The 22,357-nt window shown below is 49.0% G+C and overlaps 3 protein-coding genes across 30 annotated transcripts in view; 2 read left to right on the top strand and 1 right to left on the bottom strand.

Annotated features, from left to right (window-relative positions):
* Window positions 1-125: 125 nt before the first annotated feature.
* Window positions 126-22,249, bottom strand: IL23A (interleukin 23 subunit alpha). 22 transcript variants are annotated; one of them, XM_032348641.1, is made up of 9 exons: window positions 22,008-22,249; window positions 5,667-5,739; window positions 4,670-4,757; window positions 4,126-4,183; window positions 3,161-3,167; window positions 2,443-3,011; window positions 2,105-2,206; window positions 1,443-1,589; window positions 127-1,337 (listed from the first exon to the last, which is right to left on the bottom strand). In XM_032348641.1, the coding sequence occupies exons 6-9, from the start codon at window positions 2,617-2,619 to the stop codon at window positions 1,176-1,178; spliced, it is 588 nt and encodes a 195-aa protein (XP_032204532.1). In that variant the 5' UTR covers window positions 2,620-3,011; window positions 3,161-3,167; window positions 4,126-4,183; window positions 4,670-4,757; window positions 5,667-5,739; window positions 22,008-22,249; the 3' UTR covers window positions 127-1,175. The 22 variants fall into 22 exon arrangements, with proteins under 22 accessions (XP_032204545.1, XP_032204526.1, XP_032204543.1 ...); XM_032348643.1 differs by lacking the exon at window positions 22,008-22,249 and adding an exon at window positions 6,083-7,056; XM_032348640.1 differs by lacking the exon at window positions 22,008-22,249 and adding an exon at window positions 6,114-7,056.
* Window positions 7,088-20,366, top strand: PAN2 (poly(A) specific ribonuclease subunit PAN2). 4 transcript variants are annotated; one of them, XM_032348627.1, is made up of 25 exons: window positions 7,088-7,369; window positions 10,209-10,378; window positions 10,491-10,611; window positions 10,773-10,850; window positions 11,248-11,515; window positions 11,909-12,251; window positions 12,449-12,545; window positions 13,573-13,692; window positions 13,901-14,020; window positions 14,297-14,425; window positions 14,553-14,752; window positions 14,850-14,983; window positions 15,120-15,226; window positions 15,415-15,513; window positions 16,050-16,123; window positions 16,226-16,373; window positions 16,673-16,816; window positions 16,953-17,012; window positions 17,439-17,529; window positions 18,114-18,271; window positions 18,361-18,504; window positions 18,637-18,816; window positions 19,156-19,249; window positions 19,504-19,701; window positions 20,019-20,366. In XM_032348627.1, exons 1-25 carry the CDS (start codon window positions 7,088-7,090, stop codon window positions 20,051-20,053), a joined length of 3,594 nt encoding a protein of 1,197 aa, XP_032204518.1. In that variant the 3' UTR covers window positions 20,054-20,366. The 4 variants fall into 4 exon arrangements, with proteins under 4 accessions (XP_032204518.1, XP_032204517.1, XP_032204516.1 ...); XM_032348626.1 differs by having other exon boundaries at window positions 14,847-14,983; XM_032348628.1 differs by having other exon boundaries at window positions 7,177-7,265; window positions 14,847-14,983.
* Window positions 21,293-22,357, top strand: part of LOC116593930 (citrate synthase, mitochondrial) — a 36,966-nt gene continuing 35,901 nt past the window's right edge. The window contains exons 1-3 of one of the 4 annotated variants that reach the window (XM_032348632.1): window positions 21,293-21,668; window positions 21,896-21,959; window positions 22,245-22,357. In XM_032348632.1, coding sequence (XP_032204523.1) covers window positions 22,270-22,357 — 88 coding nt within the window. In that variant the 5' untranslated portion in view covers window positions 21,293-21,668; window positions 21,896-21,959; window positions 22,245-22,269. Of the gene's footprint in view, window positions 21,669-21,876; window positions 21,960-22,244 lie in introns of all 4 variants that reach the window. The other 3 variants (XM_032348630.1, XM_032348634.1, XM_032348629.1) reach the window with 3 other exon arrangements.

The following is a 22,357-nucleotide window of genomic DNA, read 5'->3' as shown; positions in this document are numbered from 1 at the left end:
AAGATTTTATTTATTTATTTGACAGAGACACAACGATAGAGGGAACACAAGCAGGAGGATGGGGAGAGGGAGAAGCAGGTTTCCCACTGAGCAGGGAGCCTGATGCAGGGCTCAATCCCAAGACCCTGGGATCATGACCTGAGCTGAAGGCAGAATCTTAATGACTGAGCCACCCGGGCACTCCTTACCCCCCTATTTAGAACAGGTCTTCCTGTCCCTTAGATTCTTCCAGGGGCGTTGGGAGCCATCTGTGAGTTGGGGTATATGATGAGCAGTTCTATAACTAGCCCATTGTCACTCAGCTGGTTGGTGACAAAGCCAAGATACAAGACGGGGTCTGTTTGATTCCAAAGCCCATGTGTTTTTAATCTTGTGACTGTGGAGAAAAGGATGGGGAATGACCACAGTAGCCTTCCCCTTTTCTTTGTTTCCAAAGGTAGCTGACCTCCCTTTGGGTAGTCAAACCCTCTAATGGGGCTCACAGATGACCACTCAGGGAGAATTCCATTAATTTGGGGGATTTACCACCATCTTTCTGGAATGCCCTTCCTGCTCAAAAAGCTCTTTTGATCCTGCAGTGATTGGGATTCCTGTGTTTGGCCAAATACACTCTTGGCCAAGAAAGTAAGGAAGCACAGGGTCAGACAGCAAAAGCAGTCACATTTACTGGTCCAATTTCCTAGTCTTAATCCTTGGTAATCCCATTCAGCTTGCTTAGCTATACAGGGATCTAGACCAAAAAGATCCCTGTTACTTTATGCGTACACCAGAAGATCATGAGGATATAGCCCCTCCACTGGAGCCCTGCAGAACAGAAAGATGCATACTATAGTCTTTTGGCCCTGTTTTTCCTTTTCCCAACCAAGGCTAGAAATCACACTCAGATATCCACATAAATAAATCTTTATTGAAAAAAGTACATAATTCAGAATAAATATAATAAATAATCCTCCCCAAGCTGCTGTCCTGAGGATAAATAATCTCAAGTTTTCCCTTCTTATTGAATAAATACTCAGCTTGGTCCTAGATCAGCAGCGTAAGTTAGTATTGGTAATTTTCAACATACGCAAGTCTCATTAGAATTAATGGACTAATTAACTCCCAGGTGCCTGGGCTGATTGATTTCAGCCCTCCTGAGCCATGGAGATCTGGGTGCCATCCTTAAGCCGTTGGCCTTAGGGGCTCAGGGTGGCTGCTCCATGGGCAAAGACCCGAGCAGCTACAGCCACAAAGGCCTGGAGGCTGCGAAGGATCTTGAAGCGGAGAAGGAGGCGCTGCCATGGCTGGCTGGGACTGGGGCTTGGAGTTTGCTCAGTCTCCCAGTGGTGACCCTCAGGCTGAAAGGACACAGGACACAATCAGAGAGAACTTGAGATCCTTCACCCTCCAGTCCTCATCTGTGGTACCTGCAGGCCCCCATTCTCCAGGCCCCTGGTTCATACCTGCAAGAGTTGCCTCAGGCCCAGGAGGGAGGCGTGAAGCTGGCCCACAGGGCCGTCGGGGAGTGGAGAAGGCTCCCCTGTGAAAATGTCTGAGCCCAGCAGCTTCTCATAAAAAACCAGGCCCTGGTGGATCCTTTGTAGGCAGAACTGGGGTGGGGGCAGGGGGAAGAAAGCAGTGAAAAAACAGATCCCTTCCTCCTACTCCATTCTCCAAAGACCCACCCAGTTTTTGCCATTCTTAGACACTGCTATGGGCTAAATGTGTCCCCACAAAATTCATATGTCGAATTCTAACTCCCCAATATAATGGTATTAGGAGGGAGGGCTTTCAAGAAGTGATGAAGTCATGAGAGTGGGACCCTCTTGAACACATCTGGTATTCTTCTAAAAGAGACCCACGGAACTCCCAAGGCCCTTTTGCCAGATACAATGAGAGGTCTGGAGTCTGGAAGAGGGCCCTGACCGTGCCAGCACCCTGATCTCCAACTTCCAGCCTCCAGAACAGTGAGAACTAAATTATTTTTGATGTTTATAAGCCACCCGGTCTATGGTATTTGTTATATAGCAAGCTGAATGGACAAGGACAGAACTTTTGCTAGTCCACCACGATACCCAACGATGTCCCAGTCCCTCTTCCTTGTGGTCCAGCCTCCTCTTACTACCTGACTGTTGTCTTCGAGTCCTTGGGGATCACAGCCATCCCCACACTGGATACGGGGGACCTCCTGTGTAGTCTCATCATCTTCCTCTTCTCTTGGTAAGTCCTGGAACGGAGGAGGTGTGGGAAGAGTGAAGATACAAGAGAAATACTTTCAAACTCCACTGGGACCCTCAGGCCCACACCTTTCCCAGGAACACCACTCCTCACCCCACCTCCCTTCCTCTCTTACTCTGTGATGACCCTCGACCCTCCAGCTTTCATCCAAAGCCACAGAGTCTTCCACCGCAGCCTTGGAGAGCTTGGAGAGTCTCCTGTTTGGCACCAGAGCCCGTGACTTACCACATGCCCCATCGGAGGATGTGTGCCCCAGGCCAGCGTGCAGAGCTGCTGTGAGAGCTGCTGGCCCCGGACCCAGGCAGGGCGACTGCCCTCAGGCACGGCCCGGGTCTCAGCCAGCCAGGTCAGTGGCGGCAGCATCAGCGGCAACAGCAGCATCAGAACCCTGCTTCCCAGCATCCCGTCGCCTGCTTCTTAAATCTGGCTGGCTCTGTGCCTTGCGCCGGTCCTTGTGGAATTTCTGCCCACTTCCCTCTCTTCTGAGCCTGATGCTGTCTGTTCTGCGCGCCTCTGCTTTGGTTCCTTCTGTTGTTCACTGAGTTTCTGAGCTGCTTCCTGCTGTTTTCTCTCCCCTTGTCTCTGAGTCTCTTTTTAAGGTCCCTGCATTGTAAGGCCCGCCCTTTATAGCAGCAGGTGACTCACAGCAGGTGGGATTCCCCTCCCTGCATCATCCCCCTCCGTGGGGAGCCCAGGTATGCAGCCTCAGCTCCAAGGGAAATGAGACGTGTGGTTGCTGTGGCTGGAGGCCTGGGATGGGGTATGTGTGTAATGCTCTCCATGAATCGTGGTGGCTGTGGAGGGGGTGGGGGTAGGAGGAATGAATATTTAAATGAATCTAGTCTCAAGTTCCTTCCTGTTTAACCTTTCCCTCATCTTTTTGCCTCGCAAGGCTACAGGCTACATCCCCCCCGCCGCCCGCCCCAGCACCTAATTTCCTTACCTCCTGCCTGAGGAAAAACCAAAAACAGAAGCATTTGTTTATTTCCCCGTAGAATAGCCAGCTCAGTTTGGAATGAAGTGTGATTCCCACCTAGTGCCCTCTATCTAAGACCCAGGGGGCTTCTTTTTCTCCCTTGGGAGCAGTCATTTTCACTGGAAGAGAGTCCACAATTTGAGGGGACTTTGTGAACTGGGAAGCCAGATAATGCCATATAAGGTATAACTGCTCCTTCTTCAGGGCTCGCTGTGGAGGCTAGGAGGGCTCTTGAAGAGGGAGAGAGTTGTTGCTAAGAACTGTCTGATTCCTCAGCCTTAGTGGCCGAAAGTTTCATAGGACCTGTGGGGTTCAGGCGTTGGTTCTTTCGGGATACTGGCGTAAGCAAAGGCTAGGAGTCAAATTTAGATCTTCCAGCACCCAGCCCCTATCCCACAACTAGGAAGTCCAGGAGTTCTGGGGAGTTGAAGGTGTACCATGTTAGTGACACTGACCCGTCCTTCAGCCTGTTGCATCCATGGGTAAAATCCACGGACACTGATTTCATCACCCTCCCTGATGCAACATCCAGTGAAACAGCTGAGAATGTGAGGTTGGGCGTGGGAGTGGGGAGTGGTCCAAATCTGGGACTGCCCCAACCCAGTGGAGGGTCCCAGAACGATTTGGACGTCAGAATGAGGACATGGCTGACCACACAGATGGTCCTGAAAGCCTCCCCAAGAGGCTGACCCTTCTCTGAGAAAGTTACCCTTGACAGAAGTCTCCCTTCCCTTAGAACTATTCAAAACTGCCCAATGAAACTTTTGATTCAAAAATTAGGTCTCTGTGGTAAATCTATCCTTCAGATGGAACGTTCCCAGCATCAGGACTGATTATTTCAGTTTGAGTGGGAAACAGTTTGGCTCTTTCTACACATGGTAGACACAAATGGAATAAGGAAATGGGGGTGGGAGGAAGGAGGGGAAGCTCACCTCACTTGTGTTTAATATCTCCTGTCTTCTTCCCAAATGTGGCCCCATTCTGGGAGGCCTAAAGGATAGGAGATGAAAGGTAAAAGAGGGAAGAGGAAGTAGACTCTTGGGGGTTGGGATGACAGAGACAAGGGTGAGCTGGAGGCACGGGGCTCGGCTGCTTTGTTTCACTTCCTGGTGCTTCGAGAGTTGGGTAGGAAGCAAGGTAGGTGGGGTTGTTGTGGGACTGTTCTGTGGCAGGAGCTACTTCCAGGACTAGATCTGACCTGGAGCTGTAGTGACCCCTTGACGTCAGCAGGGCCTCAACCGTTATGCAAATCACATTTACAAGACACTCCTAAGCAGGCCTTTCCAGTTGGATGCCCAGACTCCAAATCCAGTTGAGGTACCCCTAGGGAGTTAGTAATGATGGCTAATATATATGCAACTCTCATGTTATGCCAAGTCCTTGGTCTAAGCACTTTTCATGTATTAACCACCCACTGAAGTAGTTACTATTATTATCCCTGTATTACAGATGAAGAAACAGAGATAAGTAATTTACCCAAGATTACAGAGTTGAGTGTCCAGAAGTCCAGTGCAGACCATCTGGTTTCAGATCCTGCATTCTCATTCTATTACATTGGACACTACTGTGAGAAGACACAAAATATCTTTATAAAGTAGCTCATTTAGCCCAGGTATCTCTGAGTATCTCGGGCCCTGTAATTCCCATAGGTCTGTGAAGTTTTTCTCAATCTGAGACCTCAATATGGAAATCTCTCAAAGTGTACAAACTGTCTAGGTCTCTCAGCACCCATCTTTCCCCAAGATTTTAAATCTAGGGAACTGTGAAGCCAGATCAGTTTGAGAGACCCTCTGAATTAAGGTGTTTTTCTCTCCATCTTTGACTTCTGACTGATTCTAGGACCCGGTGAATCCTGGAAGTCTAAATTACGAAGTCCTTTTCTTTTTAAAAAGATTTTATTTATTTGAGAGAGAGATTGAGTGGGAGCGAGCCATAGAGAGCATGAGTGGGGAAAAGGGTAAAGGGAGAGGGAGCAGCAGGCTCCCCGCTGAGCAGGGAGCCCCAGGTGAGATGATCACGACCTGAGCCAAAGGCAGATGCTTTACTGACTGAGCCACCCAGGCACCCCTGTAATCCTTTTATTACAGTGTATTTAGCAGCCTTTATTGAGAGAGAAGTCCTTTAACATTCTATCCTTGGTGAGAAGTTCCTTCCATCAGGGAGGCCCTCTCTGCGGCCTTTAGAAACTGTGCTAAAGCGCCCTGGAGACATCTCACAACCTGGCCCCATTCCACAGCAGTTCAAGCTCAGAATCAGACCCCAAGAATCCCTGAAAATAACCGTTGTGCTAAATCTCTAAGAGTTTGCGGTAAGCAAATGTCCCAATTTGCTGTGCTCATCCCTCTCTGAGGGAGAATGCCCAGCTTCAAGAGGTAGGGAAATTTGATGGCTGAGGGGTCTTGCTCCCTGGGACTATCATTGGAGCATGTGGGGAAGGGATCATCACAGATGGGTGTTTCAGACGGATGCTTACAGAATCGTAAAAGCCACGGCTATCTGGACCGTCTTAAGAGCCCGGCTCCCGCTTCCTTTTTTCTCTCCCATGCCTGAAAATGACAGGAAATGCCGGCGAGTTTCGGGGACAACAGGGTGAAAGGTAGCGCAGTAGCGCAGTAGCTCACAAGAGCACCGCGGACAGAGGGGGTGGACTGGACCATGCTGGGAATACCCAGCAGATGACTCCCAGTACTTTACCTTGGGCGTTCCTAATTCTAGAGTTTCTAAAGTTCTAGGGAGTGTGAAAGGTCGGTTTCCAAGCGAGTTCTCTAGTTTTGCTCAAAGAAAACTTAAACGAGAAAAAGCTACGTTTCACGACACCAAATACGGCCAGGGTCTGACACCGTTTGTCCCCACCGGCGGCCCGTAACCTTGTCTTTGCCCAGCCCTTACGTCGCGCGTCCTCTCGCGGAGCCGTCTGTACCTGTATCCTTCTGATTGGCTTAGGTGAGCCCCACGCCCTTCCTGATTGGAAGCTCTGCCTGGGAGACCGACGTCCTTTCCGCCTTAGGGTTTGGTTGAGCGTCAGGCGCGGGGGAGAATTGGGGAAACTGGAATTTCCCGCGGAGGTGACGGCGCTTTCTCTCCCCCTACTCGTTTTAATTCCACGCGCTCCAAAATATCCGCCATGGAGAAATCTTGGTAATGACCCAATCCCCATAAGCATCCCAAGAACACATCTGACCCCTGCCCTAATCCCTCCCCTCCCCGCTGCCTGGGAAGAATTCTGGGTAATTGATTTCTCTGGTTCCCCTAGAGAATTGTGGGTAACTAGGCATTTTCATCATGTCCCCCCACCCCCGCCCCAATTGTGGGTAACTGGACATTCTTATTTTTCTCTGGAGAATCCTGGGTAACATGCAGAGGATTCTGGGAAACTGACTTCTTTCGTTCTCGCCTACCAACCCCCTACCCCTCATCCCTGATTTGGGAAACAAGCACCTTAGCCCCTGTGCCTAACTCCTGTCCCGCAGTTGCTGCTCTTTCCAACTGATGGTTCTGGGGTGAACCAGGCAAGTGAGCAGGCCTGAAGGGAGATGGAAAGGAAGTCAAGTATTAGGTTAGATAGTGAGGGTGGTGGGGAATACAGAGGGCCTAGAGGAGAAAAAGGGACAAGACTTCCACCTCTACCCCTGCTGCCCTTTCCCTTCCTGCCTGCTTCATCCCCTACCTGGCCTTCTCACCTCTGCCTGCCTCATTTCCCTCCTGCCCAGATAATCGTGAACACATTAAATACAAATACTTGGGCCTGCCACTGACTCAGCTGCCTCTTTCCCTTTGCAGGCCAGGATGTCCATTCTAGGCCCACTGGTGCTGTTCTGCTGAAGGTTGGGTCAGGCCTCTTAAGGGGCTGTTGCAAGGGAGGGTGTGACAAGGGTCTAATCTGCCATCGTCGTCATGAACTTCGAGGGTCTGGATCCTGGACTGGCAGAGTATGCCCCAGCCATGCATTCTGCCCTGGACCCTGTCCTGGATGCCCATCTGAACCCAAGTCTGCTACAGAATGTGGAGCTGGATCCGGAGGGGGTGGCCTTGGAGGCTCTTCCTGTCCAGGAGTCAGTGCACATAATGGAAGGTGTCTACTCTGAATTGCACAGTGTGGTGGCTGAAGTGGGTGTGCCTGTCTCCGTCTCCCACTTTGACTTGCACGAGGAGATGCTATGGGTGGGAAGCCACGGGGTAAGAACTGTACCCCTTTGTAAGGGATGAAAGGAGTTGTTGGAGGTCTTTTATCTGGTTTTAGCCCAAGGGCAGCTGTTTTACTGGGAACCAGACTGAGTTGAGGTGATGAGAGTTAGTTAGGTCTCTAAGTTAGGAGGAAGGGAGTGAAAGGAACCATAGGATCCAGGGAGAAGTTACATAGGCGGTCTTTTCCAAAGAAATAGGAATCGTCCTATTTCTACTACTATTTGCCCCTTCCAAGCTTTGATTAATCTTATTAACTCTACCCATCAGTTAGTCTGTAATCAAATCCAGTCTCTAATACCCCTCCTCTGTTTTCCATTTTTAAAAAGAGGTTTTATTTATTTGACAGAGATCGCAAGTAAGCAGAGAGAGGGGGAAGCAGGCTCCCCACCGAGCAGAGAGCCTCATGCAGGGCTGGATCCCAAGACCCTGAGACCATGACCTTAGTCGAAGGCAGGAGCTTAACCCACTGAGCTGCCCAGGCACCCCCCATTTTTTAAATTATAGAATGTTTAACACGTGTTTCTGCTACCTTACGTGGAATCATTTTGTTTTCTCTGGCTGATTTTAGTCTTCTGCGAGAGCAGTTATCAATGTTAAATTTTTTTTTTAATGTGTATCTATATTGCCAATATGCTAGGGAGCCCAAGACATTGTAAGAAATAACATGTTATCCTTGGTTTACTAATTTACCTTCCCTAGAGCATGAATTTTGCTTTTCCCATTAGAAAGAATAAGGTTGTTTTTTTTTTTTTTAAGATTTTATTTATTTATTTGACACACAGAGAGAGAGAGAAAGAGATCACAAGTAGGCAGAGAGGCAGGCAGTGGGGGGATGGGGGGTGGGAAGCAGACTCCCTGCTGATCAGAGAGCCCGATGCAGGGCTCGTTCCCAGGACCCTGAGATCATGACCTGAGCCGAAGGCAGAGGCTTAACCCACTGAGCCACCCAGGCGCCCCTAGAATGAGCTTTTTTGATAATACACTGATTTCGGTAGGCAGTCTACTGCTATGCCCATGGAATAAAGCTGAATAAAACATAATCCTGGCCCTCAAGGAATGAGGGAACATGAGGAAACAATGAGGAAAAGAGGATACATAAACAGATAACTTCATGATACTTTAGAAGAAACTGAACTGTTTCACTTATTAATTAGTGAATTAATTAAAATACAAGAAATAAGATAGAGGAAATAAGATATAAACTACTAAGTGCCAGTATAAATATATGTACTGAGTGGAGAAGGGTCAGAGGGCCTTCAGAAGGAAATGACACCTGAAGTGAGTATTTGAGAGGTGAGTAGGAGCCAGGCAAAGAGGGGAAAATGCTGTCTTGGCCAAAGCAACAGGATAAAGATTTCCAAGATACTATACAATGTGATTGCAGAGTACAGGAACTATAAGCAATGAGGATTTACCGCACTAGGAGAGAAAGGTGAAGAGATAGACATGACTTCATTTAACTAGTGTTTTTTGAGCACCTACTAAATGCTAGACCTTGCTCTGTGGTCTAGGTTTAGAATGAACTTTTAATAAGGCATCAAAAATACATTTATAATACATTAAGTGTTGTTTAGTATCTCTAAGGAAAATAAAGTGGACTAAGGGGGTTGAGGTAATGAAGGTGGGAGATGTTACTGTTTCAGATAGTTGGTCAGGGAAAGGTCTCTTTGATGAAGCCACACCTGAATACAGTCCACACTGTCCATTCTAAGTCCCCTAGAAGGGAGAGAGGAAGCCATGTAGCTATTTGGGGGGAAAACATTCTAGAAAAACCTTGTATGCTGTGCTGAGAGAGCTTGGACTTGATCCTTCACACCACTGAAGATTTTTTATCCAGAATGATAAGGTTAGGTTTGTATCTTAGAGTGCCAAGGTAGAAGTAGAGACTTTGTTATTGTAGCAGTTCACATAGAATATGAAGGCCTGAATGAAGCACTGTAGAGATACGTACATTGGAACAGATTTGGGAAATATTTAGGAAGTAAACAAGACTTAAATTGACTACCAGTGACTTAGTCCATTACATGGGTCATGGTACCATAAGGAGTATAGTTAAGAATTGAGATGAGATAAAAATAACAAATTTAAGTGGGAATGTAAAGAGTTTAGGGTTCTCATGGAATTATCTGAAAAGAGATGTTTAACAGGTATTTGGATGTATAAGTCTGAAGCTTGCGGCAGTGGTCTAGGCTAGGGAAGGGAGTTAGGATCCATCAGTTTAAAAACATGGATAGTGAAAACCTTGAGAATGGATGAGATTACCTAGGAGGACTAATGAGAAAGTAGTGGACTGGGAATAGCCATGTTTCAAGAGTGGTCTGAAGGGAAGCACATAAGGAGAAGGTATGAGTTAAGAGTCAGGAGAGAAACCAGTAGTGGAATGATGTCATAGGAGCTAAGCGTGGAATGAGTTTCACATTCTCTCTGTTCCAGCCTGTGACCCATAGTACACATTTCCCAGATGGCCGGTAGAGATTTAGACTTGACTCTGGAATGTCAGAAGGCCAGTGGAGGATCTGAGGGACCCACGTCCTTGACCTGAAACTGTTCTAACCAACAGAGCCATTACCTATTCAGCAGGGTTACTGTGAGGATAAAATGAGGTAGAATTTACAAAAGTACTTTGTAAAGCATTAAGCGAACATAGATAGTATCATCAATGTCTTTATCACTTAGATTGGTCCCCAGGCTTATGCCTTGGGGGCTGCTAACCAGAAAGCCCAAGCAAGAATGGAAGAAAGCTGAACGAGGACTGTCCAGTTCCTGACCTATATCTGGGATGGCCCTGCCCATCCATTCAGGGTGTGTCTCATCTTTTTTCCCCCAACAGGGCCATGCTACTTCATTTTTCGGCCCAGCCTTGGAGCGTTACTCATCCTTTCAGGTCAATGGCAGTGATGACATTCGACAGATCCAGAGCCTAGAAAATGGTATCCTTTTTCTCACCAAGAACAACCTCAAGTATATGGCCCGTGGGGGCCTCATTATATTTGATTACCTGTAAGTGGCTTCTCAGCTCTGGACTGGGAAAGAGGGTCCCTCCTAGAATGGAAGGCTAAAGGATTGGAAGCTTTCGAGGGCCTGGTCCCTTAGCCTTTTCTCTCTTCCACAGGCTAGATGAGAGTGAGGATATGCACAGTCTCCTGCTGACTGACAGCAGCACTCTGCTTGTCGGTGGGCTGCAGAACCACATACTAGAGATTGACCTTAACACTGTCCAGGAGACTCAGAAGGTACAAGCCTGGGGCAGGAAAGACCCAGGCAGGGTCTGAGACTTTGGGAGGCTGGGGATATGCCTGAGCTGGGAACATGACTAAGTGTATGTGCGACCTTTCTGTTCCTTTGGTCTGTGGGAAGAATTATTCTCACTGGTTTTTCCTGCTTTCCTCCCCAGTATGCGGTTGAGACACCTGGAGTCACTATTATGAGACAGACAAATCGTTTCTTCTTCTGTGGCCACACGTCTGGCAAGGTGACTCGGTTCTGTGTTTCCTCCTACCACAAGGCCCTGTTTCATCAGACATGTGCTTGGGATCTTCCTTTCCCTCAAAGCTGGGGCTATAGTTGGGGCGGGGTTGGGGGGGGAACTGGAGGAATGAACGGAGTTCCTCCTCAGCCACATTGTACTAGATTATCTTTCAGTCTGATGGTTTCTATTGTAACTAGATACCTTCAAGGCACAAGAATAAACAAGAGTTCTCTTGGGGGTGCCTTGCAGCTCCTGGCTTCTCTTTCTGCCTTTTCTGTGCTTTGATTGCCCATATCCTAGAGCCTTAGTTCTTTGGGCAAGGGCCTCACAGGGTGAGGTAGGTGGCAGGTACCTTTCATGATGCCAATGTTGGAGGATAACCAAGTCCTCTCTTCTTCAGGTTTCCCTGCGAGACCTCCGTACTTTTAAGGTGGAGCATGAGTTCGATGCTTTCTCAGGGAGTCTGTCAGATTTTGATGTGCATGGCAACCTGCTGGCCGCCTGTGGCTTCTCCAGCCGCCTCACTGGCCTGGCCTGTGACCGTTTCCTCAAGGTGTATGATCTGCGCATGATGCGCGCCATCACACCCCTTCAAGTACACGTGGATCCTGCCTTCTTGCGCTTCATCCCCACCTATACTTCTCGACTTGCTATCATCTCCCAGTCAGGTAGGAAGGGATGTAGGGAGGGATAGGGTCAGGGGGCACTGATGAGTGAAGGAGAACGAGGCGCCGGAAGGCCTGTACTCCCAGGAACCTCCCGGAAACAGTAACCTCTCAGTGGGCTGTCAGGATCATACTTAGGTTTGGCCAGAGATTAGGACTTACATTTTATCCCTCCGCGTGAAGAACACAGAACAAGATAAAGGTGGAGCAGGCAAATCAACTTTAGAACTGCCTTTACTGGTACGGGACTTGCCTGTGGTTTATGGGAAGGCATCAGGTGGTCTTCTTTGTATCTCTAGGCATGAACTTAGGCACCATCTTTCCTTGATACCAGGGCATAAGACGATGGCCCCCTTTCAACTTCCAGGGCTCATTGAGCTTCCTCCTCTCTTCTAGGGCAGTGCCAGTTTTGTGAGCCCACAGGCCTTGCCAACCCAGCAGACATCTTTCATGTGAATCCTGTGGGGCCTCTGCTAATGACGTTTGACGTATCAGCCAGCAAGCAGGCCCTGGCCTTTGGGGATTCTGAGGGCTGTGTGCACCTCTGGACTGATTCCCCTGAACCTTCCTTCAACCCTTACTCCCGTGAGACCGAGTTTGCTTTGCCCTGTCTCGTGGACTCACTGCCTCCTCTGGACTGGAGCCAAGACCTGCTGCCTCTTTCCCTCATCCCTGTCCCGCTCACCACTGACACACTTCTCTCTGACTGGCCTGCTGCCAACTCCGCTCCAGCTCCCAGGTTGTACCTTACATCTGGGCCAAAAGGAGGGAGTGGGGAAGGGCCAGGATACCAGGATTCTCAGCAAGCCCTGTAGGAGTAGCCATCTTTCCTGATTTTTGACTGCCTTCATTATCTTTTTTTCTGGCTCCTTGGGGGTTGGGGATTTGATGGGCAGACCCCACAACCTTCAGGCCTAGAACTGTACTGCATTACAGGCGAGCACCCCCTGTGGATGCCGAGATTCTCCGCACCATGAAGAAGGTGGGCTTCATTGGCTATGCACCCAACCCCCGCACCCGGTTGCGCAATCAGGTATGTTCAGAGGGAGAGGGTCAGCCCTAACCCTGGCATTTCTCCTGTCTTGGTTCTTTACTAGTCCTCAGCAGTTTTCAGTTTTAGGTCAGTCAGTGAAGGTTTTTTGAGGCCTACTGAATTGAAGGTACCATGCCAGGTGTTAGGGAGGATTCAGAGACACAGAAGATAGTCTTTGCCATTAAGAAGTTTAGTACTTGGTTGGTAAAGATAAGACCTGTCTGTAACAAGTTATTTATATTCTCTGGTGAAATTCAGAAGGAATGTTAGTTCAGTGCCAGGGGCCGTCTGGAGGAAAAGTGTTACTCTGGGCCAGAGTGGTCAGGGAAGACATACTGAAAAAGGTGGATATATTGAGCTGGAAAGGTGAAAGATGGGTAAGTAGAAAGTAATATGGGAGCACGTTCAAGATGAGAGATCAGTGTTAGCAAAGGTCTCAAGAAGCATAACTGTGAAAGGCATGTCTGATGGGGACTGTGCTGGGACCAGTATGCCTACAGTTGTGGCTTGTTTTGGAAAAGCACAAGGCGTTAAGGTTAGAAAGAGCCCAGTTGTGAAGCCTTGATACACTGGTGTATAGTGGGAGAACTGATGCACTGAAATAGGCATTTTGGGACAGTTTAGTAGTGGGATGTTGGACAGAGTGAATGTGCAGAGCCCGGCGTGGGAGCCATCATCGTTGTCGGGCTGTGACGAGGTCAGGTGGTGACAGTGGGAAAAAAGGGAAGCAGTGGCTGCTGAAAACCCCATGAAATCAGAAAGTTCAGTGTTGGGATCAAAGTGGGGGGATACCAAAGATAATTAAGACATCCAGGGGTTCCTGGGTGGCTCAGTCATTAGGCGTCTGCCTTTGGCTCAGGTCTGGGATCAAGCCCTGAGTCAGGCTCCCTGCTCAGCAGGGAGTCTGCTTTTCCCTGCCCCACTCCCCCTGCTTGTGTTCCCTTAATCGCTCTCTCTGTCAAATAAATAAATAAAATCTTTAAAAAAAAAGACATCCAATAAAATTACCTCTTCTTAAATATTCTAGATTCCTTACCGACTCAAGGAGTCAGACAGTGAATTTGACAGCTTCAGCCAGGTCACTGAGTCACCGATAGGGCGGGAAGAGGAGCCACATCTCCACATGGTCTCTAAAAAATACCGCAAGGTGCTGTGGATACCAAGGAAGGAGCCCTCTGGGACATGGGGAAAGGTTCCCTGGGGAGGGGGGCGGTCATACGAGAAAGGGCTCAGTCAAGATGCCTTCACCTACCACCTAGACTCAGGAGGGAGGTTCTGGGGAAGGTTCTGACTACTCAGAAGATATGGGGAACTCTGAGGATATCTTCATCTTGCTTAGACTGTTTCTGCCTTAGGTAACCATCAAATACTCCAAGCTAGGGCTGGAGGACTTTGACTTCAAACACTACAATAAGACCCTGTTTGCTGGCTTGGAGCCCCACATCCCCAATGCCTACTGTAACTGCATGATCCAGGTAAGGGTGAGTCCGCCTGCGATTAACACGCCTACTGCCTTTCTCCTCTGTCGTCCCATATCCACTACTCTTTCTCCAGGCCTCTCCAGCCAAGCCCACTTGACTGTGGCCTCCACCACTATTCTTCTTGCTCCACAGCCTTCAGGTCTCCTCTGTGTACTCCATTTTTCAGTGGCCTCCTGCTCTGTATTCTTCACCAGCTTGCTTAACCTTCCCATTTCTCTTCCTCCCTGTACTGGTTGCCTGCATCAATTCTCTTGCTCTCTCCACCACCAGGTGCTCTACTTCCTGGAACCTGTTCGCTGTCTAATCCAGAACCATCTTTGCCAGAAGGAGTTCTGCCTGGCATGTGAGCTGGGCTTCCTCTTCCACATGTTGGACCTCTCTCGGGGTGACCCTTGTCAGGTCAGTGTCTGGAGACCTGGGACCATAAAAGGGGAAGGGAAGTTGCCGGTAGGCATCTACATTGCTGTGCAAACAGCCACAAAAGAGAAAATTGCCCCATTTTACCAACACACTTCCTGGATTCCAGGGCAGTAATTTTCTTCGGGCATTCCGCACCATCCCTGAGGCATCAGCCCTTGGTCTGATCCTGGCGGACTCAGATGAGGCTTCAGGCAAAGGCAATCTGGCCAGGCTTATTCAGAGGTGGAATCGCTTTATTCTCACTCAACTGCATCAGGACATGCAGGAGCTCGAAGTACCTCAGGCTTATCGAGGTGCTGGAGGCAGGTATGAAATCGGGCCTTGAACAGTGAAGGCCCCCCGTGACTTCAGGGATCTCCTCACTGGCTCCATGTGCATGCACTGCCTTCCCCACTCTTAGCAGCTTTTGCTCATCGGGGGACTCAGTCATTGGGCAGCTGTTCAGCTGTGAGATGGAAAACTGTAGCCTGTGCCGCTGTGGCAGCGAGACCGTGCGGGCCTCCTCCACCCTGCTCTTCACACTCTCCTACCCCGAAGGTATCACCAGTGGAATACCCTGCAGCTGGGCTGGGGAGCCTCCCCCAGATGTCCCGTAACATCAAGGAGAGGGTGTTGGGGGGCTGACCGTAGGCCAAAGGAAGAATGTAGAGCGAAGCATCCGGTTTCCCCTCAGATAAAACTGGGAAGAACTGTGACTTTGCTCAGGTGCTGAAGCGAAGCATCTGCCTAGAGCAGAATACACAGGCCTGGTGTGACAACTGTGAAAAGTACCAGCCCACGGTGAGTCCTCCTGCCTTGGGGACATGGCTGGGGTCTTGTCTGGGACGAGCTGTCAGCACTGCCATCCAGAGATGTATAGGGAGTGGGAAGAACCTCAGTTAGGACGTGCAGGTCCAGGTTTTACTGTTCCTACCCAGGTTCCTTTCCTGTAGGCTCCCTGCCATTCCTTGTTTGTCTTGTCCTCTCAGATTCAGACCCGCAACATCCGCCATCTGCCAGATATTCTCGTCATCAACTGTGAGGTGAACAGTCTGAAAGAAGCTGATTTCTGGAGAATGCAGGCTGAGGTAAGGACCAGGGCTGGAAGCAGGGCTTTAAGTGTACTTTTCAGTTTTCTCTCCCTTCTGTGCTCCGTTTATGACTAATGTTCCTGGGGAATCCGATTTTTTTTTTTAAGATTTTATTTATTTATTTGACAGGGGGAGACAGCGAGAGAGGGAACACAAGCAAGGGAAGTGGGAGAGGGAGAAGCAGGCTTCTGACTGAGCTGGGAGCCTGATGCAGGGGTCCATCCCAGAACATTGGGATCATGACCTGAGCCAAAGGCAGATGCTTAAGGACTGAACCACCCAGGCATCCCCAATTATTGTTGTTGTTGTTGTTGTTTTTAAGATTTATCCATTTGAGAGAGAGCGCAAGCAAGCACAGGGGGAGGAGCAAAGGGAGAGGGACAAACAGACTCTGTGCTGAGTGCAGAGCCTCACTCAGGGCTTGATTCTATGACCATGAGATCATCACCTGAGCTGAAACCAAGAGTTGGACGTTTAACCAACTGAGCCAGCCAAGCGCCCTGGGAATCAGATATTTTTTCTTTCGTGTTCAGGTTGCCTTCAAGATGGCAATAAAGAAGCATGGTGGGGAAATCTCCAAGAACAAGGAGTTTGCTTTGGCTGATTGGTAGGTGTGGCCTGAGGCAGCAGTCAAAAAATTGAGCTACCCCGTGGCTTCTCTTGTCACTGGCTAGATTTTAGAACAAACCTAATTTTCTTGTCCTGACAGGAAAGAACTAGGGAGTCCAGAGGGCATGCTGATGTGTTCCTCCATTGAGGAGCTGAAGAATGTCTGGCTTCCTTTCTCCATTCGCATGAAGATAACCAAGAACAAAGGGCTGGACGTTTGCAATTGGACTGATGGGGATGAGATACAGGTTGTTGAACAACTGGGAGGAGAAAGGGGAATAAGGGAGAGAAGGTTGGGACAGAAGCAGGGCAAGGGGAAGATGGAATTTAGTATAGGGAAAAGAAAGGGAATAAAGCCGAGTATTTCCCAGTTGTGGGCTTTTCCAGAGTGACTCAGTTCAGTATTAAAAGTCATAGATGGGCTAGAATGGAGATAACCCACCCTGGTCCCCCATCCCCATACCCCAAACTCCCTGTCCTCTATCCCCATTCCCCTTCCTTCCCCATCCTTAAACTTAGCTTAGCAGCCTGGGTACCCCCCTCACAGTGGGGCCCAGCCAGGGCAGAGGAGGAGCATGGTGTCTCTGTGTATGACCTGATGGCTACTGTGGTACACATCCTGGACTCACGCACAGGGGGCAGCCTGGTGGCTCACATCAAAGTTGGAGAGACCTACCACCAGCGTAAGGAGGTGAGTGAGATTCTACAAGGCGGGGACACTCCTGGCGGTAGCCACAGTGGAGTCCCAGGTCTGCCCCATCTTAAGTCTGAGCCAGAGTGGTCCAGCTGTCACTTTAGTGTCAGTCTTTTTTCTCTTATCTCCACAGGGTGTTACCCACCAGCAGTGGTATCTCTTCAATGACTTTCTTATTGAACCTATTGATAAGGTTAGTTGTAACACATTCCGTTCTCCCTTTCTCTCCCCTTCTACGGTTCTCATCCTTCTAGAGAATGCCATGCAGATTGCAAATTTGGGAGGGAGAGAGGGATCCTTAAAAATAAAAAGTGTTGGGTGCCTGGGTGGCTCAGTGGCTTAAGCCTCTGCCTTTGGCTCAGGTCATGATCCCAGAGTCCTGGGATGCAGGCCCAAGTTGGGCTCCCTGCTCAGCAGGGAGCCTACTTCCCTCTCTCTCTGCCTGCCTTTCTGCCTACTGGTGATCTCTCTCTGTCAAATAAATAAATAAAATCTTAAAAAAATAAATAAAAAGCATTAGCAGAATTAAAAAATAGCACCTAGTTCTATCTTTTCTCTGGCTAGAGAAAAAGGAAAAAGGGTTATATATGTAGGCCATTAAGTGCTTTTTCTTTTACAGCACGAAGCTGTGCAGTTTGACATGAATTGGAAAGTGCCTGCTATCCTTTATTACGTCAAAAGGAATCTTAATTCCAAATACAACTTGAACAGTAAGTGGTACAGAGTAGACCAAAGGGTGTGGGCCATTAAGATTGGTCTTTAGGGAGAGATTGTGTTAAGATTAGGATAGGTAACAGTGTTAACATTTCCAGGGATACTAAAGAGAGTCCTGTTCATCAGGCCTTAAATTTAGAACTTGGAAATCCTGAAGTGTAATGGGGGAAGAATTGATGGGGAGAAATCTGATCAAAATGGCCAAGGTTATGATTTTCAGTCTAATCATTCTTTTCCCCAAGTGAAGCTTTCTTCTTCTTTTAGAGGTTAACTCCTTACTGAGGCCGTTTTTAGTGTCTTTAACCATAGTTTCCCTGCAGCTTTATTTTTCTGGATTTTTTAAGCTAAAGTCTTATTCTTTCCTCTCTGCTTTTTTGTTTTTTTCATAACATATTCCTTAATAGTTTTCTGATTTGATCTGTTCCATCCATCTGTTCATCAGCCATGATTTTTTTACTCACATGCTTTGATTATTGAGGGATCACAGCATAGAGCCCAGTCTCTGGTCGGCCATCTGGGTTTCCCTCCTCTGGTTACTTCTCTATCCCAAGCCATCTGTCTTCTGGACTTTTCCTTCCAGTCAAGAACCCTATTGAGGCAAGTGTCCTGCTGGCTGAAGCCTCACTAGCACGGAAGCAGCGGAAAACACATACTACCTTTATTCCACTGATGCTGAATGAGATGCCACAGGTTGGGGACCTGGTGGGCCTGGATGCTGAGTTTGTCACCCTTAATGAGGTAACAAAGTCCAAAAGGGTGTGGTGTTGGAACAGAACTCTGGAGAGATATTAGGAGTCATAATTTTCTTATCAATTCTCGTCACGCAGGAGGAAGCAGAGTTACGCAGTGATGGCACTAAGTCTACCATCAAACCAAGCCAGATGTCAGTAGCAAGGATCACCTGTGTTCGGGGCCAGGGACCCAATGAGGGTATTCCCTTCATTGATGACTACATCTCTACTCAGGAGCAGGTATTAGGATATGGAGGTGCAAGTGAGACAGACCTTGTGCATATGTAGAGTGCTCTAGACCCTCAGGAAGAGTGGTTGAGGGAGACTCTGCACCTCACTTCCTGAGCGGCTTATCCTTTTTTTTATGCCTAGGTGGTGGATTACTTGACTCAGTATTCGGGGATAAAGCCAGGAGACCTAGATGCCAAGATTTCCTCTAAGCACCTCACAACTCTCAAGTCTACCTACTTAAAGCTTCGTTTTCTTATAGACATTGGAGTCAAGTTTGTGGGTCATGGTCTGCAGAAGGACTTCCGGGTCATCAACCTCATGGTTCGGGCAGGGCTTTTTTTTTTTTTTTTTTTTTTTTAAAGATTTTTATTTATTTGTCAGAGAGAGAGGGAGAGAGAGTGAGCGAGCACAGGCAGAGGCAGAGGGAGAAGCCGGCTCCCTGCCGAGCAAGGAGCCCGATGTGGGACTCGATCCCACACTGCTGGGATCATGACCTGAGCTGAAGGCAGCCACTTAACCAACTGAGCCACCCAGGCATCCCGGGCAGGGCTCTTTTAAGAGTCTTTGAGTGTGGGCCCTTGAGGGTATACGTTTTGCTTTCGGAAAATGGAAAATTACAGATCACCTGCCTTCAGTCTCTCTCTCTTTTATCTCTGCCAGGTGCCCAAGGACCAAGTCCTTGACACTGTCTATCTGTTTCACATGCCCCGAAAACGAATGATATCCCTGCGATTCCTTGCTTGGTACTTTCTGGGTGAGTTGGTATTGATGTACCTTGTAGGCCCCTGTGGTGCTCATCAGAGGAGTAGGGAGGACCCTGAGTTAGTAGTGAGAGTTACTCATGGATTTAAGAAGCTCCAGTATCTCTGCATTAGGGATGGTGTTTGGCTCTTTCCCTTGGGGGCAGTCAAGTTTTTTATTGTTTAATGGGAGTTGGAGATGTGAGTAGGGGACATGGTCTTACCTTCCTTTGCTAGGTCCCAAACTGTTCACTTCTGATTCCCACAGACTTGAAGATTCAAGGGGAAACCCATGACAGTATTGAGGATGCCCGCACAGCCCTTCAGCTCTACCGAAAATATCTGGAGCTAAGCAAAAATGGCACTGAGCCTGAGTCCTTCCACAAAGTGCTCAAGGGTCTTTATGAGAAGGGCCGAAAGATGGACTGGAAGGTGCCTGAACCTGAGGGCCAAACAAGTCCCAAGAGTAAGACCTGGGATGGGACAAGGGAAACTGGACAGGGCGGGTTTTGACTGTATGAAAAGATTATACCCAGGGTGATAATAATAATCATGGTGATGTCAGCAACACTACCCCGCCACCTTGTATTTGTAAAGCACTCAGTAGTTTACAAAGCACTTAATCTTCCCAACATTCGGTGAAGTAGATTTGATTACTGAAACTCTCCATTGATCTAACCTCATTTCCCTGTTCTAAAATGTTTGGGGCAAGTTTGCCCTCTTTTCTCTTGCTTTTTCTACACTCACCTTAAGAGTCAATGCTCTTGGTTTTGTCTCTGATAGATGCAGCTGTCTTCTCCTCAGTGTTGGCACTCTGACCTCACCCTCTTCCAGCGAACTGCCCCCTCTCCCTTCAGTGTTCTGTGGCCCCAGAACTGGGAGATGGCTTTCCAAGCTGGCTATACCTTATCCGCTTCCGGAATTGGACCTGCTCAGGGTCTACAGATGGTGCTATTAATAGAACTGGAATGCAGCAGAGTTGTTGCAAAGGGAAGAGGAGCCAGATTCCTTTTTTGTCCTTTGCAAAATAGAAGTCCAGAAACAGAGTCTAGAAATGACCCAAATGGAAAGTAATTGGTATTCTCCATTAATATCCTGGGTAATTAATATCCAGGCCACACAAAAACAAAACCCCACATAGAACAAAACAAATGCTCCTGGAACCAGTACTCTCAGTTTCAAGTTGGCTAAAGACTGAAGTCCTGGACAGTGACAGGCTTAAACAGTAGCTCAGGACAGCTCAAGTCTCTGACTGCTTGAGGGATGCCGGGAGGGGCCAGGACATTGAGTATTGGTGTTCCTAGCAAACCAGTGTTGCCAACACCATCGTTGCCAAAAGGGCCTTTGGGTCCTAGACAAAGCTTGGCTGCTGGCTTCACTCCTGCTGACAGCTGAGAAGCATCTGTCTTCCATCCACTCTCCTGTCCCATGTTTTGTTATTTTTTAAAATTTTGTTTTAAACTGCATGTTTTATAAAATAAAAACAAAAATATTATTGGCTGTTATCTATGTCATTAGAGACCTGGGAGTGTGGGATGCTCTGACTTAAGCCCTTCTTCTGCTTTCTTTGTATTGGCTTTCTAAAACTGGGAGAAAAACCAAAGCTTTCAAATTCCCACCTAGAAATGAAGGTGAAGCTCTGGAGCCCAAAGTTAAAGATGTTGGAGGAATACAATTCTGTCTTTCCTCCACAATGTTAGGTCTTTGCTGCAGCTGCCCAGCGCCCTAAGGTCGGATTCTTTTGAGACTTAAGGTATGGTTTCCTCGTTAACATTGCAAAAGGAAAGTTGGGGAAGCTGACAAACTACAGGTTTCAGGTTATCTTGAGATCTGTAGATACTAACAGGATCCGTGTAGTGCTGCGGTGCTTCCTGGGAGTTGTAGTTTCCCGACTTCCCTGACTTTTGAAACCAGGGCTTCTCACCCGCCAGCAGTGCACCTTTCCTTTCCTTTCCTTTGGAAGGTACTAGCCCACCTAGACTGACAGACGCGCGCGTCAGACCGCCTCTTTACGCCACGCCGCGCTCTGTCCTTGCTTCAGGCCACTCCTATTCTCCGGCTGACCCCTGGTGGTCACGTGGAGCTGCTCGCCACGCAAGTCTGGGTCCTTCTGCGATCCACCGGGGTCCTCGCTGCCTGGAAGCCCCTCCTGAGCTGCCTGTTCGCGCGAGAGTTTGGAGGGGCGGGTTTGGGGTCGGTCACCGGTGTGGGGCTTGCACTGCCGCGCATCGGAGCCCCGCTTAGGCGCCCGCGTAGAGTGCGGGGAGCTGGGTCAGGCAGTCGCTGGGGCACCCTGCCTGGAAAGTGCTGGAGCGCTCTGGAGAAGCCTGGACAGCCCCGCTCCCCAGCAGCCAGGTGCTAGGGTTCGGAGCTACAGTGAGAGTCCGGCCGTATTCGAGCGCCTGGGCCACGGCGGCGGCCCTGGGAGCAGAGGTGGGAAGGGTGCAAGTGGCACTAAGTGTCGGGGATGGACTGAAGCGAAGGCAATGGCGGCGTCCTTAGAAAGGGGGCTGGTCCGCTCGGAAAATAGCTTATGGGCTGGAGGTGGGGATGCAGTAATCTAAGGTGGTGGGTCCACATAGGCCCGTTATTGAGTGCTCTTCTCCCGCCCTCCACCTCGCTGCCTCCTGGCCTGAATCAGCCCCCTCTCTTGGCGGCAGGTCCTCTGTGCCTGCTGTCCTCGCTTAATCGCCAGCCTCCGTTCCGCAGCTGCCACATAACCCTGTAAGTCCTAGGCAGCCGACGCTGAAGTACCAACATCTGGGGACTCACCTGTCGACGTAGAGTCTGGGGCTGAGCCCCAAGTCCCTAGCTCGCGCTCTCATTCACGGCCGCGGGAATCCGAGTTCTCAGGCGCTGGGAACAGAGGAGCCCCTTTGTGTCCTGGCCGTTTCCTGAAAAGTAGAGCCACAGTCACAGTGAGGCCTTTGTAGGCCTTGGGATGAGGGATGGGGGTTGGGTAATGGAGCCGGCTGCTCACACCTATGTTTTATTCCAACCAAAACCCAGGTGGAGCAACCCCGTAACGCTAAAGATGAAAGGCTGGGGTTGTCTGGCCCTGCTTCTGGGGGCCCTGCTGGGAACTGCCTGGGCTCGAAGGAGCCAGGATCTACACTGTGGAG

The sequence above is a fragment of the Mustela erminea genome, chromosome 6, assembly GCF_009829155.1.
Source record: "Mustela erminea isolate mMusErm1 chromosome 6, mMusErm1.Pri, whole genome shotgun sequence".
Classification (NCBI taxonomy): domain Eukaryota; kingdom Metazoa; phylum Chordata; class Mammalia; order Carnivora; family Mustelidae; genus Mustela; species Mustela erminea.
The sequence above is the reverse complement of the archived record's forward strand: the minus strand, read 5'-3'. Positions and strand labels throughout refer to the sequence as shown.

Excerpts from the sequence above, each read along its gene's own strand:
- PAN2 (XM_032348625.1), top strand. The coding sequence starts at position 7,088 with ATGAACTTCGAGGGTCTGGATCCTGGACTGGCAGAGTATGCCCCAGCC. Across the intron at positions 17,530-18,113 it reads TTCCAAATACAACTTGAACA|TCAAGAACCCTATTGAGGCA; the intron begins GTAAGTGGTACA and ends TTTTCCTTCCAG. Across the intron at positions 18,272-18,360 it reads AGTTTGTCACCCTTAATGAG|GAGGAAGCAGAGTTACGCAG; the intron begins GTAACAAAGTCC and ends CTCGTCACGCAG.
- IL23A (XM_032348635.1), bottom strand. The coding sequence starts at position 6,356 with ATGCTTATGGGGATTGGGTCATTACCAAGATTTCTCCATGGCGGATAT. Across the intron at positions 1,590-2,104 it reads GACTCGAAGACAACAGTCAG|TTCTGCCTACAAAGGATCCA; the intron begins GTAGTAAGAGGA and ends CCCCCACCCCAG. Across the intron at positions 1,338-1,442 it reads GCCTGAGGCAACTCTTGCAG|CCTGAGGGTCACCACTGGGA; the intron begins GTATGAACCAGG and ends GTGTCCTTTCAG.